Raw genomic sequence first — 18165 nt, 5'->3', positions numbered from 1 at the left:
TTAATATTTCATCTTTTCTTGGGGTATGCAAACAGTATTAATAGTGACTTTTGTGTTCAATAGACAAACGTGTTTTATGCACCAAAGACACAATTTTGGCAAGTCTCGTCTATTCCCAGTATAACTCAGTTGACCTCGTAATATTTCTTCAAAAGAAAACAAAGATTCCAGAAGAATTTTTATTAATATTGAACCTTGCCCACCCCCCCCTATTAAAAATGGCCGTACTAGACTTGCAGATCACAAGGAGAAATGTGCACCATTTCAATATCTTACATTAGAACAACATTGTGAAATGAGTCAGAAACATACAGATCCTACATTGATTTTCCACATATCCTCCAAAAGACTCATCATACATATTTTTTGACAAAAATTGTATCCACAACATTCAGCTTCTCCTCTCTGTGGATGGGCAGCATCAAATTCTTACCGGTGCTCTGAATCCTCCCAGGACATTCTGTAAGTGGTGCTGGGGGTCTGAGATCTCCTGGCCGTGGAGGTGACCGCAGGTCTGCTCCAGACCTTCTGGAACGTTCTGGTGTCAGAAGGGCCCCTCGGTCACTGCAAACCCCTGGAACGTGCATCCAGTCCATCCCCCCAGGGCTATATGGATGCCATGCTGTGTCACGCAGGCACTGCTGCTCGGCCACGCTGTGCCGTTCTGTGGGTGCTGTGACATGGGGTGCTGGGCTGGTTGCTGCCAGGCTGCGCAGAGTGACACAGGGGAACTCAGGGCTGGGCTGAAGGGAGGTTTGTTTGCACTGTTGTTTGAGGCACTCGGGTATCAAGTGCAAATTTTCACTTTTAAAAACTGCACTAATAAAACTAGCTCTTGTGGGTTTTTGTTTTATTTTTTTGTTTCGGTCAATTTTCGTTGAATTTTAGCACCAGTATCTCCAGACAGTGGCTACTCATCAGCCCATGCAGAAGCTACCTATGAAGAAGACTGGGAAGTCTTTGATCCGTAAGTGCTGTTTGTATTGAAAATTTATTGATAATTTTGGGTATTGGATTAAGACATTTAAGTTGGAACAGTTTTATATTATGGTAATTAATTCCAAATGCTGTTAACTTAAAAAAAAAAGTGTATATTGATGTGGGTTTTTTTCAATTTAAAATACTTATTTCTTGTGCAGCCTTAAATATTTGAAGTATTAAATTGAACTACAACATTGCCAGTTAAATAATGTATATGCATTTCTATAGCAAAATCTGTATTCTTTTCAGATATTATTTCATCAAACATGTTCCACCACTAACAGAAGAACAGCTTAACAGGAAGCCAGCTCTTCCACTGAAAACAAGAAGCACACCAGAATTCTCATTAGTTCTAGACTTGGTAAATACCTTTATAAACACATAACTAAATGCAAGGGTTATGTAGCATTTCATTTATTTTGTTTGTGGCTGAAATTAGTAATGTTTGCTTTAAACAAAAAGGTCTTGTTGTTTGTTAACGAATTTTTAGTATTTTTAGTTGTAGTCTACATTTAAAAAAATAATAGTGGCAAGAACAGAATGCTTGCTATATTTGTTGAATACTTAACATCCTGTTTTAAAAAAAAAAAGGCATTATACTTTTCATTGTCTCAAACAAAGAGTTGTCTGTCCCCATAAAGCTTTCATAAAATGTAGGAAAAAATAACATGTAATAAATGGGAAAATTCAGCTTCATATGTCTTCCATCAAGATTGATCAAGAATGAATCTTTTACTTCTTAGAAAATTCTTATTCTTAGAGGGCACAAATCCGCTTTAAAAAATATTAATAGAAAATATATTTGTCTTTATAATAATTTATTTTAGTCTCTCAGTTTTGAAAGTTGTTTCAGACCCTGTTAATGAAGTCAGGAACAGTACTTTATCATGAACAGAATCGATTGGTGTGTCCTCTAGTGGTCGTGTGAATGGATAGAGTGTTGGAACTGAATGATAGCCTAAAAATTAAAATATCTTCTTATAATGATACCCCTAGCACACAATTCTAAATGAAATATTTTGAAAACTGCAAGAATAATGAAATGCATAACTCATTCTAAGAATTCTTTTTCAATCTTGACAGCACTTGCACTAAAATAGATCTTCCTGACTAAACAAATCTATGTTAAAATGAGCATAAAAATCCAGAAAGCTACTTCTATTTTCAACATTATTTTCACAATCTTCTCTTTCTTTTATACCATCTCTAATTTTTTTCCTAGGATGAAACACTAGTGCATTGTAGTCTAAATGAACTAGAAGATGCTGCACTCACTTTTCCAGTTCTTTTTCAAGATGTCATTTACCAGGTAACTAGTGTGCGTAGAAAAATATGTACCTTTTAATTTTGTTTAATGTATGAATTCTTGCTGCACATATTTGTTATCATCTTGTTTAAAGAGAGATAAGCAGCTGCCTGGCATTTCACAGCTGCCTGGGCAATAACCTGCAGGTGTCACACTGTGAACAGTGGGTTGTCCTGTGTTAGAGATCCTGTTCGTTGCTGCTGCGATGTGGTGGGGTCAGTCACTGGCTCCGGTCGCAAACCTCACTGCTGCAAGCGCGGGAGCCGTCCTTGTCACAGCGATCTGCCAGCAGCCGTTCTCCTGGCGCCTGGAGTTCAGCTGGATCATTGCCCTGGGGCAGCTTCTCACCGACTTTCACTTCCTTCCCTTCCTTCCCTCGCAGGGAAAACCAGTCCATGCTGATCGCTCCTTCCCTTGTGGGGAAAGCCAGTTCATGCTGATCGCTCCTTCCCTTGCAGGGAAAGCCAGTCTGTGCTGGCCGATCGCTCCTCTCCACCCAGCAGACGTCTTCAGAGCCTGGCGGTAACAAGCACTGTCTCAATCCTTAGCCTTACCGTGCGCTTCGCCAGTGCCCATTCTGCCTCTTCGCTCCCAGAGAGAGTTTGCTGGGTACTTAGAGTGATTTTTGATTGTCTTGTGGAGACTGCTGAATTTAGGTTTTTGTTCTGCTTTAGGAGGTGCTGTTAGTTGTGTGTGTTTTATCTTGACATAGCATAGAGGAGCAAGCGTGGGAAGGAGGAACTCTCTTCCTGCAACTACCCAAGAAGCTGCACTGACACAGGCTGTTGTTCCCAGGTCCTTTGGTGTGATGTACCTGGAAGTGCAGCTTCCTCACCATGTAGTTCGCACCATATCGGACCTCACTGTAGTATCTTTGGAGAATGAGCCACTCATCAGGCACCTTAAAAGGCCACTTGTCCAGGTACTTTTCCTGATTTAAAAGATGTTTTTCTTCACTGTTGCATATAAAAACCCTTAGCATCGCAAAAGCTGAAATAATTTTTAAACATGGGTTATCTAATCTCTTATTTGGTGACGGCCATGCACAGTGTCACCCAGGCTGAACTTGGAAGGAGCCTTAGAATTAGTTCTTTGAAGGTTCTTGACACTGCTAACAGAATCAGGAAGATGAAAGCTTCATTTTTTTTTTCCTTTCTTCTCTTACAAGATTACAGTATGGTTTGAGTATTTTCTGTCTATAACTGTGGTCCTTTTAGTGATTGCATGTTTATGCTGAGATCTATCTGGGATTTGGTCTTTAGGAAATGGAAGTCAATGGAAAAAGTGACTTAAGATTTCTAAAGCTTTATTTAATGGCATTGTACAGTTACTATGTGGGTCCTGGCTGAGTTTTCTCGTAGCTCTCTCTGTAGTCTGGGCTGGTTTTGCCAGGGAGCAGCTTCTTACAGCCTTGAGAAGGTCAGCCACTGCCTCTGAGCACACTCTCCTGATCACTGTATTCCATTTTGCTCAGTTCTTCAGTGGAAATGCATCTTTATGGATCTATCACAGAATAATTCCCTTTGATCTTTGTGATCCTTGAAAGATGTTCTGGAGCTCCATCGGTCAGTTGTAGGTGATGGAGCGTAGTGTTCCATGTATTCTGTCTTGCTGTCACCGATGAAGACCTAGGTGCTTTACTGTGTTACGGCAGTGGGATGAGATAAACAATACTTGTGAAGTCTGGCTCTCCCTTCTAACCAGCTCCCCTCTGTCTGTTCCTCGGCAGTAACAGAAGAGCCATTCAGCTTTGGATCTGAAAGCCAGGAAGCCGTCGTGTATCTCAGGCAGCATCCAGAGGAATCTGGTCTTAGGTTGGGAAGACAGTTTTAGTTCAGCAGAACCTCTCGAATTGCAATTCTGCCCCTTGAAGAGCCACGGCTGGCTACACTTGAAGCCGCTCTGTCTGGCTAGGAGATGATCTTCATCTTGAATCACTTATGACATGGTTCAGTGGGAAATGAGCTGGGCTTGTTTAGCTGGCAAGCCCAGGCTGCAGCCAGGCCTGCAGTGTGTGGGGCAGGCTGAAGGGAGGCAGCTGCACGTGCCCTCGGGCCCTGCGGCAGAGCCTGCCGGGCTCTGGGAGGAGCGGGAGTGGTCCCGTGGCTCTCGTGCTGCTCTGGCGCTGCTCTAGCATCCCCAGGGTCCAGCGGGTGCCCGGCTCTGTGGGGCTGGTGAAGCTCCTGCTGTGCTGCAGCGGTAAGTGCAGCTTCACATGGCTGCTGAACTGAGCCCTCTCTGGTGTTCACCTTGCGAAATGATGGCAAATCCTGAGCGATAGAGACACATCACAGGTATACCGGATTTCCTTATTGGCATTCCAGAGACTGGGACACCAAGTGGAACACACATCTTTGGGGTTTTTTAAAGCATGAAAGGAATAATCTTTCCTTCCAATTCCAGCTTCAAAGAATTAAAGTCCTTTGTATTGTGAACGAGGAAGGCATTGAATGACAATTTTGATTTTGCACATTTAGATTTTGTTGCCATTGAAACAATGGAATACGATGGTCATTTGGATGGGGAAAAGCAAACAAACAAAACACCAAAAACCTTTGAGGGGCTTTTTATATATGTTATGCACTTACGAGGATGGATCTCTGACAAACTTTCAGGAATTAAAAATGGAGAAAATTATTATTAGACTTCTATCTGTATTTTCAAAAGTTATCTGTCACATTAGATCTGCTCACCAGAGTGATGGGTGTGTTTTGTTCTACTTTGGTTACTTAATTCTTCTCTTTGGTTACCTGGGGTTCTGTGTCAGCTCCTCGGAGCTGTGTGTAGTGGTATGGTTGTTTTATGTTATGCCAGAATGTCACAAACCAGTAAAAGCAAACCAGTGAATCTGCCATTGATGTTATTGTTAAATTTTATGTGCGTGCATATAAGCTGTGATTAGAAACACATATTCAACAGACAAATTATTTTCCCTGGATTTCTTCTTTACATTCACATGTGAACTTCTTAGAGAAAGATTGATATTAAAATAGATATTGTATTAAGATAGATACATACTTATCACTGCCTGGCAGTAACCTAAAATAGTCTACATTACAAAGATGCTGCAATTACCCACAGGCTAAACAAACTGAAAAATAAAGCCCACAGGGCGTGCACACGTGAGGAACCCGAGCAACCAGAACTGTTCTCTGATCTAATTGAATTATTTCTAAAATTATTTTAACTGGCCATTGTGACCAATATAATTCAATTCAGATTTAAAAGGAACAATAAATTATATAGAAAATAGCTTTATTTATATTAGTGGCAGCTGAAATATCAACAGATATCTTACTGCTTCGGTTGCCAGGGGAGTTTGTAGGAGACATGTTGAAGAGGCTGTTTCTGAAATAACATCTGTATTTCTTCCGTAATAGAGAATAGGCTTGTTCATTTGAAATCAAGCTCTGGAAGAAACCTGAGAACCAAATAACATCCTCTTCACATACCATTATTAGCAACTCTTAATCTTGTGTGCAGTGAAAACACTCAAATCCTTTCTATGACTTTTTAGTTTTGAAGAGAAAGATTTAGGTTGCAATAAAGTAAATATTTACTCAGGAAAAATGCTACAAACAGAATAATCCTTTTGGCATCTGCAAAGAAAAACTCACCTCCCCTTAATCTCTGGGTTCCAAGGAGGGAGGTTTGCTGGTCGCATCGTGTGCTTGCTACATACTGAGTGAGCGCTTTGCACTGATTTTACAGCAACTTGCATGTTATTTAGTCCCTGGCTGCAGCCTCTCCACACTGTTCTCGGTAGCTGATTTGATCCTGGATTTGCCAGAATGAGAAGGGAAATGCATATTGTCTGTGTGGTCAAGGAACGGGCCTTCATACACCAGAACCAGAGATCCTGTTCCCTGATTCTCTGCTTTTGGTGACTATTCCTAGTGCAGGCGGAAAAAAAGAAAACTGAAGCGTTACTGTAGTACGTCTGCAAACTACGTTCAGAACTTCAGACACTTTAGAGTAGAAACAAATAAAGGCTTTACCAAATTTTAAGCTAAATCATGAAATTCGCTTTCATTTAGAAATATGTGCTTCCTTTAAAGGACTAAGATCTATTGCAGCATGTGTTAACAATATGAAGTAATACAAAACTAAACTATCCCACTTTTCTTTCTCCTTGGTCCACATAGAAATTTGATACAATTCAGTGCAATCATACTGATCCTTTGTGGAGATTTACTGTGATCTGAAGGTGAATTTAAGCCTATTCCTAACGGGCTGTTAAAAAAATTGATGAAGCTGAAATTACCTTGGTGGAAATTACAAGTTCAGTATGCTTCCTTCTCTTTTGGGATATTTTAGTAACTGTTTCCTCCAAACTGTGTACTCTAAGTGTGGGTGATCTCTGCCCTAGAGGGTGGTGAGCAGAGCATGAGCCATTGTTGTCCCTGCTGGGGCTTGGAGCAGCTCAGGGCTGTGCCGGACCCCCCAGCAGAGCATCGTCCCAGTCCCAATGGAACTGGTGCCGCAGGAGCAGGACAGTGCTGGCTGTGTACCCGCACATCTGCCAGCACCCCGAGCTGCGGCTCAGCCGGCTGAGACCCCAGTCAGGTATTCGCGGTTAAAGCAGAGATGCAGAAGTCTCCTAACTTGGGATGTCTTCTCAGGAGTCTACAAGATTTTGCAGAGAATAATTCATGTATGTGTGCAGTTCTGTGCTGCTGGCATTTGAATTTATGGAAATTTGGAAACAGCTGAAGCCTTTTCTTTTTATCGCTCCTGACAGCCCCATATTCAATGTGTAATTCTTAGTGGAAGAAGGTTATGAAGAATATTATTTAGTTTATGTGCTCGCACGCATTATCTAGTAATTGAACTGGTGGTGCCCAGCTGGTGAAAGCTGATTCAAGATGTTTAGTCACAGTATCACAGTTTCATTTTTTCCTTAGAGAGTGTCCAACTTTTTATATTTTAATTGAAATTATTTATAATTCCATCAGATTTTCCTGTGAAATTGTTAAGCCTCTGTTTATCATCTTACACTTTGAATTACAGGTACTTAGGCTGCAAGCTAATTTAATATTGTTTAAACTGAGTTATTATTCTGTAGGAAGTTAATATTTGCTATTTATTCATACTGCTCACTCTGACCTAATCTTGACAAACTGATACTTAGTAGTGCAGGTGATAGCTGCAGTGTTTTGAATCTTCAATAAAGTCCATCTCTGTTTCAGGTTTATGTCCGGTTAAGGCCATTCTTCCGAGAATTCCTGGAACGTATGTCTCAGATTTATGAGGTAAAAACAATTAGACATTACCTTTTAATCTCACTTCTAAACTATATTCACATACTTACCTGTAAAATAATTACTTTTTCCCCTTTTATCCATAGATCATTCTTTTTACTGCTTCTAAGAAGGTGTATGCAGACAAGCTATTGAACATACTAGACCCTAAAAAGAAACTGGTCAGGTAAAAATGGAAAATTATGAACATACCTGTTGTAAGCAAACTAACTAGTATTTCCTAACAAACGTCATGAAAGGAAGTGTTCGTTACTGCAGCATGTCTCTCTAAACGGAATCTTTGTGGTTTTGTCTGGTCTAAGAGTAGGAGAAAAGTTAAGTGATTGAATTGTTGCCTCGGTGATCAGATAAACCCCACGAGCTTTACATTGCCCCTGTGCCCAAAATCATCTCGTTTGTTCTCTGTAGCACGTTATTCTTGCTCACGGCATCAAACGTGTTTGAGCTGCTTTGGAATTTACATTACGGGTAAAGCAAAGGAACTGAGCATTAGATTACTGTTAAACTATTTAAACTTGATTTATTATTTATAAATTAGGAATTGTAGAGTTATCTTTACAATCAGCATATTTTTATTTCTTATTCAATCTCAAAAGAACTTGTTTGTGGGGTTTGTAGTAAAGTTATTTTGGTTTTTCATTCTTTAATACTGAGCTTTGTTTGGAAGCGACTGGCATTTCTCAAGAACAGTTCATAAGGCATAAAGAAATTCTGCCAGATGAGATTCTTTACGTTATTCTCATCCGGAAGGTGAACTGTGACGTGGGAAAGCTGAAACCAAAGAGGGGATTCACCCCGCGTAGGGTGTCCATAAGGGAAGGAGACACCTGGGCTTGGTTAGAGTCACACCTGTACAATTCTGTACCTGGGGCACCACTGGCAAAGCACTTCTCTGCCTTATTTTATTGTAATATTCTTCAGTGGAAACATAGTTTTCTTTACACCTGTAATAAAATTACCATTTGGACTGAGACAGCAGTCGCATCCATTGTTTTCCCATGGTAGCTTAGGCACATTGTAGCTCATTTTCCTTAAGAGCGTAAAGATAAACTGTTTGCTGGGTTTAATCTAGAAACAGTCATTGTATTACTTGTTGCTAATGTGGCATGTGCAACAGAGTCCTAGTTGGGTTTTGGTAAACTCATTTGCCACTGCGTTTTGAACAGGCCAACAAAACTAGACTTGCAAAGGCTTTCGGTCGTTGGAATAGCCGAGTGAGCTGAACCGCACAGCCAGCAGGACAGACTAGCGAGCGAGGCCTTTGCATGCACAGAGAATGAGGCCAAGTGTGCACCCCTGGCACTAAAAACCTGCCTCCAAGAACCTAATATGTCTGATTTGGAACTGCAGTTTTAACTGCGTTAGGAACAGGAAAAAGATAATAAAACATGCAGACAAACAGTGTGCTGAGAATGCGCAGGAAGGTGCACGTGAGGCATGAATTTGGTTGTGATTCACATGCCATGGAAACGCTGGCAGCGAGGCAGGGTTACTGTGCCAGGAGCCCAACGGGGGGGGCGTGTCAGCACTGCATGGGGGACTTGGGATCTAGGTATACATATATATATATACACACATATATATGTGTGTGTGCATAGATATAGATATCTATATCTATATCGATATCAATATAGATATAGATATAGATGATATAGATATAGATATGCACACACACACACACATATATATATGTATATGTGTGTGTAGATATATATATACACACACACACATTTGCTGGCTGCCCAGGTGTCAGCTTATTTCCTTCCAGAGCAACATCAGAAACTCAAGGCCTTTAGGAAATTAAGCACACTATGTACTGATTCTAAAAACTTCATTTGAAATATGAGCAGCCTTAAAACCAGCATTGTAATACAGCTCTGTAAAGCCGAAAATCTGTCTGGTTTACAATTAATTTTTAAATTGGAATTACGTTGATATTCCATGAAATTCCAGTTTTATTCCTGGTATTTTTTAATCCAGTCCTTTTAGTCTATCCATCCATTTACTATGTATTTCTTCTGTAAAAAATTAAAAGGGAGTAGACTAATTGGAAAGGAAGAAGTTGATGGAATGTTTTAGCCTTGAGGGTTTTTTCAAGCTCTAATAAGTGAAATAGGTTAATTGCAAAGAGAGGTAACATAAAAAAGAAAATATTTCTTGCGATACTTTGTGTTCCAGCATGCAGTGGCATGGGGAGCTGTGTGCTGGAACAGCTGCAACAAAATAAAGGAATAATAAACCCCAACAAATTGGCTCCTGTGCAGAACTAATCTCTGATCTTGGGGCCTTGCAAATTCATTGAGTATTTTGGGTTCCTTTGTCAATCCAGCTGCAAAAATGGTTAGAAAGCCAGAGCATGTTGAGAAATATTTGATACATCTGAGCTGAGCTTTTTGTTTAAATACAAACAACCACCCGCAGAACTAGGTTAATATCAAGTCACCGTAACTAGTAATTTTACCAGTAAAAAGCTCACAAGTGAATGGGAAAAAAGGGGACAGTTCTTTAAAAAGAGTTAAATGGATCAGAAGAGAAAATCCTGGGTAACATTTAGCGAAGTTCACTCTTCCCCTGTGCAATGTTGGTGTTGTGGTTTGTCTCATTAACAAGTAGTTTACTTCAATCACAGGCATCGACTTTTCCGTGAGCATTGTGTTTGTGTACAAGGAAATTACATCAAAGATTTAAACATTCTTGGCAGAGATCTTTCAAAAACGATCATAATTGACAATTCACCGCAAGCCTTTGCTTATCAGGTAAGGATACTGCTGTCGGCAAACTCCTCAGGTACGGCAAAACCTTCCTGACTGCAGGTGGCCAAACACTGCAGTGGGATTTAACTTCTTGTTTAAGTTATGTGCTCAGGTTTGTGTTTAAGTTTATGAACCCAACTGTAACAAATCACACAGGTTTACTTATATTTTCTTATTTTCATGAAGATCTGATCAAGTGCAAACCGAGCGCCTTGTTACACGAGCAGACTGTGTGACCAGTCAGGTTTATTTCTCATTCTGCATTTCTGAAGAGCCCTCATGTGCACAAGCTGTGTACAGCCAGGACACTGTCAGTGTCCTCGTGTGCTTTAACATCACATTTTCTCAAAATACCAATGCTTTTCAGTTCAATAGAGCTTTTAGAGCTAGTCCTGTTTCAGCTTCCATGTGGAAATGTTTATAGGGATGGATGCAAAGGAAGGAGATATTTTGGAAATTAATACAAACTTTCGAGGAAAAGTACATATTAATAAACTCTAGCTTGGAAACATTTTTCCCAAAAATGCTATTTCACAATATTCTTAGGTAAGTTAACTGTAAATCATGTGTTGATGATTTTTTAATTTTTACTTCAGCTTTCAAATGGAATTCCTATAGAAAGCTGGTTCATGGATAAAAATGACAATGAACTCCTAAAATTGATTCCATTTCTGGAGAAACTTGTAGAGCTGGTAAGTGTTTCCTTGACTTGGCTCCTCCCCAGGCCCCTGCCCAATATGTTAGTTCGCTCTTTTAAATATTGTCATGTATTTTGAGATTTTCAGAGTTGCTGAGATGTAGACTGCTAAGTCACGTATGTCTCTTTTTGAAAAGGATACTCTGGGCAGTAATTCAAGTATGCATAAGGACTTATTTACATAGTAAAAGACAGAACATCATTATTTCTAACTGCTTTTGATCAAAAAAATGGAGAATTGTAACCTCAATTATAATGAAATTGAGAATCTGTAGGCATTTAGATTAAATAATGCCTATTGTTGGCTGTGATATGTGCCTTTGTTCTTAAAATGTACAGAAATTACTCCTAACTTCTTGTGAATGTTGCATAGTATTTTCTGTAAGGCTCTTGTAATTACATATATTCATGGCTTATATTTTGTTATATTGAAATAGCGGTGTTAGAAAATAGACTCTGTTAAAATCTGATCTATAGATGTGTTTATTCTCCTAAAACTGGCACCTTTTCTTTTTTCTCCTCCAGAACGAAGATGTCCGACCTCACATCAGAGACAGATTTCGCTTGCATGACTTGCTACCCCCAGACTAAAGCCTTTTCTCGAATTACTGAAGGGGGAGAAAATGCAGGACCCTTTTGGACTGAAACAAAACATTGCCATTACTGTTGAAATTTTGCATTTTTGTACCCCGTCTTGCTTTTCTTATCTTTGGTGCCCAAAAATAATCAAGGGTTACAGAAAGAGACTTTGTGCATCGGAGGTTGGATCCATTCAGAACAATCCAGTACAGCGCAGTAGGTAGGCTAGAACAGAACAGTCTTTAGAACTAGTGCGACTCCAATTAAATTTTTTTATGTACAGGACATCTGCAGTTTATAAAGAATTCTGTTTCTGCCACCAGCAGTTTGACCTGTAGAAACACAGGATTTTATGATATAACAGAGATTGAAAATGGACTCTTATTTTCTCTCTGTTCGGTGCTCTAAGTGGGTTTGTAGCCACTTTTCTGTTACTTTTCAGATTCTCATTTCAACAGGAATGGCCAGTAAAAGTTGTTTTCTTTTTCCTGTTCAGGTTTATAACCTTTTTACACTTTTGACCTGTATTAGATTAGAATTTCATTATGCATTCCTTTTAGTTGAGGCGCTTCATAGTTTTTCTGGAAATAGCCAAATTTTCTTAGTTTTTTTTATTAAACAGTTGGATGGCCGTTTTCCTGCTTTGTCTGCCTGCATACTGTATATTTGTTTAAAAGTATTCTCTACTTTTAGTCCACGTAAGTTTCATTTAGAAAGAAAAAAAACCCGCATTTATATTTTCTTTCTGTAATATTCTACTGTAGTTGAAATCTTTTAAAAAAAATCAAGAGACTGGCTAGGTAAGAAGACTCTGAGAATGCCTGGTAGGATATTGGGAAGCGGTGTGATGGCGTGTGCGCTGGACAGACAGGAGCTCGCGGCGGCACAGCCGATGGAGACGGATCCCTGGGTTGCGCAGGGAGCGCAGGTGGGTCCCAATTCCCTCCAACGGCCCCGGTATGCGCGGGGTCGCGCTCTGCGCTGCTTGGCGGGGCCGGGGGACACGGCTGCACCTGGCAGGACGGCCCAGCTGCCCTCGGACTGGTTTGCTGTGGGAATGGTCTGTGAGCCGTGGTCCCGGTGCAGCTCCCGCCAGAGGCCGATATTTTTGTACTGGTGTGTACCCTCCTGTGCTGGAGGCTTTTTATGGAAAGGAGTGTTGGTAAGGGTCAGGATGCTTCGCCTCTCGACTGCATTAACGCCACAGGCTCAGAGTGGTTTTGTGTAAAAGATGTCACAGAATGGCACTTTTTCTAAAGAGAAGTTTGATATTTTGTATGCTTGTTAAGAAAGTACAGTATTGGAAATTAAAGGTGGACAACTGATAATTGAGAGGTATGTCAATTAATTTTTTATGTATATTACCTGTTTACTTGTACAATTTTATTGTACAAATTACATGCAGCTTCATTTTCAAATGAGTCCTTAAAATAAGGAAAATCTTTTTAGCAAAACATTTAATTTTTGTATTTTTGATTTTAAAAGGCATGAGTTATGTCAACTTTTTCCAGTGTATTAATGAAGATTTTAACTTTTCATCAGGTTGAGTGTTTTCTTACTATATTATCTGTTGTGTATGTAGCTAGCACATTGTGTCACTGAACTGTTTAAAAAATTAGCATGTAGAGCAAGCCTGTTTTGTGGAAAATCCTTATTCATTAAAAAAAAAAAAAATCATCATGGCAGATTTTCTGCAAAAAAGTGAAAACATTTGTAATTCAGAATACTGATTTTTTTTTTTGTATTTAAAGAAAGGTATTTTGCTTGCAGGAAAGAAATACTACAGATTCATTTTAATGAGAATCTTTTAAATGTATTTATCTTTAGGGCATCTGGGCATCTTTACGCTGTTTGTCTTATGTCTTTATTGAAATAAAATGTACATAACATTACCTTTATATATGCTTTTGCGCAGCGTGTGAACCCTGTAACCAGCCCCCTTCCTTCCTGTTTTTATGTTGATAAGATGGTTCTGGAAATATTTATAGATTTTGAAAATGGTCAGCTTGTATTTGAATTACTACATGGTTTGCCAACTATTTTTTAGTTGTTTGTTACAACGTAAATCTGAGATTTTTAATTAGTTTAACAGTAAATCCTTATTTAATGCGGAATTCTTCCAAATTTCTCCAAGTAATTGACATAATAGAACTGCTTTAAAATTCACTAGTCTCGCAGAATGAAACGGTTTTTGTTCAGTAGTTCATCGCTTTTCTCTGCCTGTAAAGAGCAGATCACCTGTTCCAATAGTGTCCTTACACACATGGTCCTGTCTTTGGCGAAAACCATTCTCAAAGTGCTTCTTTAGTTAAGGAAACCAAAGCATACATTGCACTTTACAGCTGTATCTGTGTTGTGACGATCAGATCAGTGAGGGAAATAAAAATGTAAATGGAGGGATTTAGTTCTACATAGATGCACAGCAAAAATAACAGACACTGCTTAGTAAACATATTAAATATTAATATTTTAATGTGCTGCAAGTCTGGTATTTATCATTCTGAGCTTTCTTTGCAGAATGAGTCTACCTGCTTCAAAATGTAAGTTCTTAAAAGTGTCAAACACTCTGGCATGAACAGTCTTTGCGTGGAGCAGAGGTACAATCCATGGGGGTTTATTTTCATTTCTGAGTCTCCTGGGTGGGACTCGGCTGTTCTGACGTGAGTGGCTCAGCCTGTCACCCCTGCCAGCCGGGGAGTCCCTGCGTGCGTCACTCGAGTCTTGAATGTAGAATTGCGCAACTCCAGCAGTTCATCTTGTGGCTGTATCATTTATTCCAACTTTATGTATTTTTAGAAAACACAACATCATATTTCCAAAGTTCTTAATTATTTCATTTGTGGTCTTTTGCTCGATCGCGGTAATCGCATGTTAATTTTACATGTCCATATGTATTCTGTTCTAGGTTTGAGCATTCTTGGTTCTGACAGCAAAATAACATCTTCCATACTTGTTTTGGCAATACATGTTCAATCTCTTATTTTCTTTATATTGCTATATAGCTAGAATAGCATTCACCCTGATATTATTGGCTTTCTTTCTGCCTTTGATTCATTTCACCTTTCATCTGTGTAGGAAAACACTTTTTTGTTACTTTTGAAATGTATCAGAAAGCCTGAATGTTTGAAGAGCTGATTAAAAATCTCCCAAACCGAGAGTGGTACCAGCAAAGGCCCGCTCAGGACACGTCTCTTCTTTCTCAGCAGCGCCGAGCTGTGCGAGTGCAGTGCTAGAGAACGCAGCGCGGTTCTGGCGGGGGGGCCAAGACAGTTTGCCCCAGTTTGCTCCCGCTCGCTGCTGGTCGCACAGTGTCCCCCTCCCCAGACGTGGTTCTTGTCGCCGTCAGAGCTGGAGGGCGGTGGTTGAACTGGAACAGCTGGGACGGCGTCAAGCCCTGAAGGGAGAGGGCTGAGAAGGTGGAGCGGGGGAAAATCCGTCAACCCTCTGCCCTCAGCAGCACAGTAATGTGGGCCTGTGTCTGCAACCACAGGGCTGGCTTGTTCAGTACAGAAACATGGCCAGAAACAAAAACATTGGGACTCTACGGAGTAAATACCCATATTCCTTTATTTTTTGTCCTGCTTCTGGCTTCCCTGAAGTGTTGCATTGCAGATCAGACCCTTTAGTCTTCTTTGTCTAAACCACCTTGAATGAACCGTTTATCATTAGCATATTAAAGTAGATTGTGTGAGTCTCACATTCACAATTGATATAAAAGCTAAAGCAAGCCCCTGCCTGCATTGCAGGGCATCATGGTTGCCGTCCTTCCTGATCCCTCTTGCTGCGAGCGAGGACAGGAGCAGCGCTGAGCACGACTGAGCGTGGGGAATTAGAAAAGCTCCCCGTGCATTCCTGTCCCCTGGCTGCACTCTCGAGTTCTGCCTGGGAGAGCCCCTTGGCAAAGCCAACCTTTCCATGGGCAGTTAATGCCAACGCGGTACAGAGCTACAACATAACTTCAAGGAATTCAAGAAGTCAAGGCCAGAAAGTAAACACTCACAACCTCTTGTCAATTTAAAAACACAATTCCTGCTGGTGTGATGTCAGCTCAGTTGGAGAAGTTTGTTCCAACAGGTGCCAAGCGAAACTCATCATTTTTTGATTGAAATAATGTCTTCCACAGCAAGCAGAGTGTTGGATGACATAGCCTATTTCTGGTGAAAGGCTTCTGTGGGTCAGTGCGGCAGAGACGACGGGTGGTACCTTTGATTTGCAGTCAGACCAGCGCCGTGTCTCCTGCCACTTCCATGTCTCACGCCATTAGACTTCTTAAACTCACTATCAAGGACCAATACAAGCAGAAAAGCAATCATAGACGCACAGGCAATGTGCTGAGGGTTAGACCACAGTGCACAACCAATTGTTCATGGCCCGAGAACGAGAGAAATGTCTTCATTTTCGGAAGACAAGCGCCTCTTTCTGGGAGAAGTAATCCATCAAAGGTTTACCATCAGGATCTTCAGACAAAAAGATTATTTTGAGAATTGGAGTTAAAAGGGACTTTAAAATCCATTCTGTGAATAATGTGAAGTTAACTCTGCAGGCTGACAGAACCTGGGATGGCAGTGGTGGGTGCAGTTCCCCGCTGGCCTGGACTGGGACCTTCCTCGCCAGCTTCTCCATCCCTCCCTGCGTCACCTTTGTCACCCGCTGCCTGCGCTGGGCGAGTCTGTGCCGGCAGCAGATCTGCCCAAAAAACACCCCTGGAGCAACACAGAGTGACTGTGGCAAGGAGCGCTGCAGGTGCAGTGCCCTTACCATTGTGGTAGGTCGTGGGAAGACAATTGTTATGGAAAAAATAACAGTCGCATTCCTTCAGTGTCACTGAGTGTCTGGAAGACACTAGAGGTCTGCTCTCAGAGATTTGTTGATAAATGGCTGATGAGAAGTAGTGTAGATGCATCATTTTCTTAGCTAGGAGTCAATGATGTCAAAAATAATAAGTAAAAAAAAAATTGGTCGCGTGAGATTTTGTTTGGAAACAAGCAAGGATGGTCTGCGAGAAGGAGCTTGTACACATTTTGTGAAGCACATCACTATTTTGGTTGTCTTGACCATTAATGTAATACCGGTTTGCTTTATTTTTTGATACTTGTAAATATGCCATTGTACTGATAGGCTGAATCTTGTAAAATACAATTGGAAGAGAACTCATGTTCTACAAACTTGTGTTTCTTCTGCAATCATTTCTAGCATATCAAATCATAAAGATTTATATTAAATATATATGTTCTGGCTACTGTTTTTATGATTTTTAGCTAGTATAATCCTTCATTGAAGACTCTTTCCTGTAGAGCAGGATGTTTCTCATTCAGTTTTCAGCCTTTAAAACAGAAAGATGTGTGGCATCTGTGTTTGAAAAACTAAGGATACTGGAGACCAAACAAGAAAAAAAATAGATGTGGTTTATGTACCAAAATTGTCACAGCAGATTCTTTTCAGATGCTTTTGCTTTGAATCTGGTTTTCAGTGTGAGGCACATTCTGTGGATCTCTGGTAAAATGACCACAGGGCCTGACCCGTTTCTGTTTTGTTTCTCCTCTTAAGCAGAAAACTTCAGACATAATATTTTTACAATTAATATGCTCTTTGGCATTGCACAGTTCTTGGCCGTTTCATAATTATCTTCACAGCATATTGAGCTTGTGAAACCCCTTGGTGAGGATGGAACTTGTGCCACTATTTGATCTGTAGTTGTGTCTCTATTGTTTATATTGTCTGGTAAATGCGTAATGACAAAAAATGACAAAAATTTGGAAGTAATTTTTTTTCTAGCTAACATGTAGTATCATAGATCATTCCACTTGTTATATGAAAAGACACATGTTCCAAATTTATTCTCTTCAGACAAAGATATCTCCTCCCTTTCCCCTTAATAGGTCAGATTCTCACAGAAATCACAGTGTTGGGAGGCGGAGGTGAAGTAAACTGGATGAAGTGAATGTTTCCAGCTTTTATTGTACTCTTGGAGGTGGCACTTACACTTCTGCTCTGTTTTATGAAAGAAAAAGAAGAATCTGCGCCAGCTGAAGGAAGAGTCAGCTGAGGCAGTTCAGCGGCCAACACCTGGGCCGTTCTGCCTTTGCCCTTCGCTCTGTTGGACCCGCGCACTGGTATTTCCATGGGGCTGTCCGGAGGGGCGCACTCGCCTCTCCTCCTGAAGGAGACCGGGCAGCAGCACCAGCAGGCCCAGCTCGCCCTGCCCGGGGCTGGTTTCTGGAAGCTGATGCTATTTCCGTGGTGTCGCCCTGTTCGAAGCACCGCCCGCTTTATTCCCCCGCAGCGGACGCCCCGACCCCCGGATCTGTGTGAGCGCTCCCACCAGCCCCGTCCCCGGCGGGAGCTCCGGGGGCCGCTCTGGCCCGCCGGGCGCGGCTCCTCTGGCCGCAGCTGCCGCGCCGCGATAGCGTCCTCGGGGAAGGGCCCTTCCCCCGGGGAGCACCGCGCCGAGGGAGCCGGCCCTGCGGGGGTGAGGGACGCGGGGAAGTAGGGAGAGCCCCCTTGGCCCGGCAGCCCCGCGCTCCCGCCATGGCGGCCGCCCGCCCCTCAAAGCGCTGGGCGGGGCTCGGCGGGCGGGGCGCGGCCCCC

The 18165-nt window shown here is 41.3% G+C and overlaps 1 protein-coding gene across 2 annotated transcripts in view; it reads left to right on the top strand.

Moving 5' to 3' along the window:
- Positions 1-13841, top strand: part of CTDSPL2 (CTD small phosphatase like 2) — a 39231-nt gene extending 25390 nt beyond the window's left edge. For both annotated transcript variants that reach the window (XM_080351359.1, XM_080351358.1), the window contains 8 exons: positions 889-967; positions 1231-1342; positions 2204-2290; positions 7477-7539; positions 7635-7714; positions 10178-10304; positions 10898-10993; positions 11524-13841. In XM_080351359.1, the coding sequence (XP_080207485.1) occupies positions 889-967; positions 1231-1342; positions 2204-2290; positions 7477-7539; positions 7635-7714; positions 10178-10304; positions 10898-10993; positions 11524-11589 (710 nt within the window). In that variant the 3' untranslated portion in view covers positions 11590-13841. The remainder of the gene's footprint in view (positions 1-888; positions 968-1230; positions 1343-2203; positions 2291-7476; positions 7540-7634; positions 7715-10177; positions 10305-10897; positions 10994-11523) is intronic.
- Positions 13842-18165: the final 4324 nt, after the last annotated feature.

This window comes from Nesoenas mayeri (genome assembly GCF_963082525.1).
Source record: "Nesoenas mayeri genome assembly, chromosome: 11".
In the NCBI taxonomy this organism is placed as follows: domain Eukaryota; kingdom Metazoa; phylum Chordata; class Aves; order Columbiformes; family Columbidae; genus Nesoenas; species Nesoenas mayeri.
This window is presented reverse-complemented; position numbering and strand designations above follow the sequence as displayed.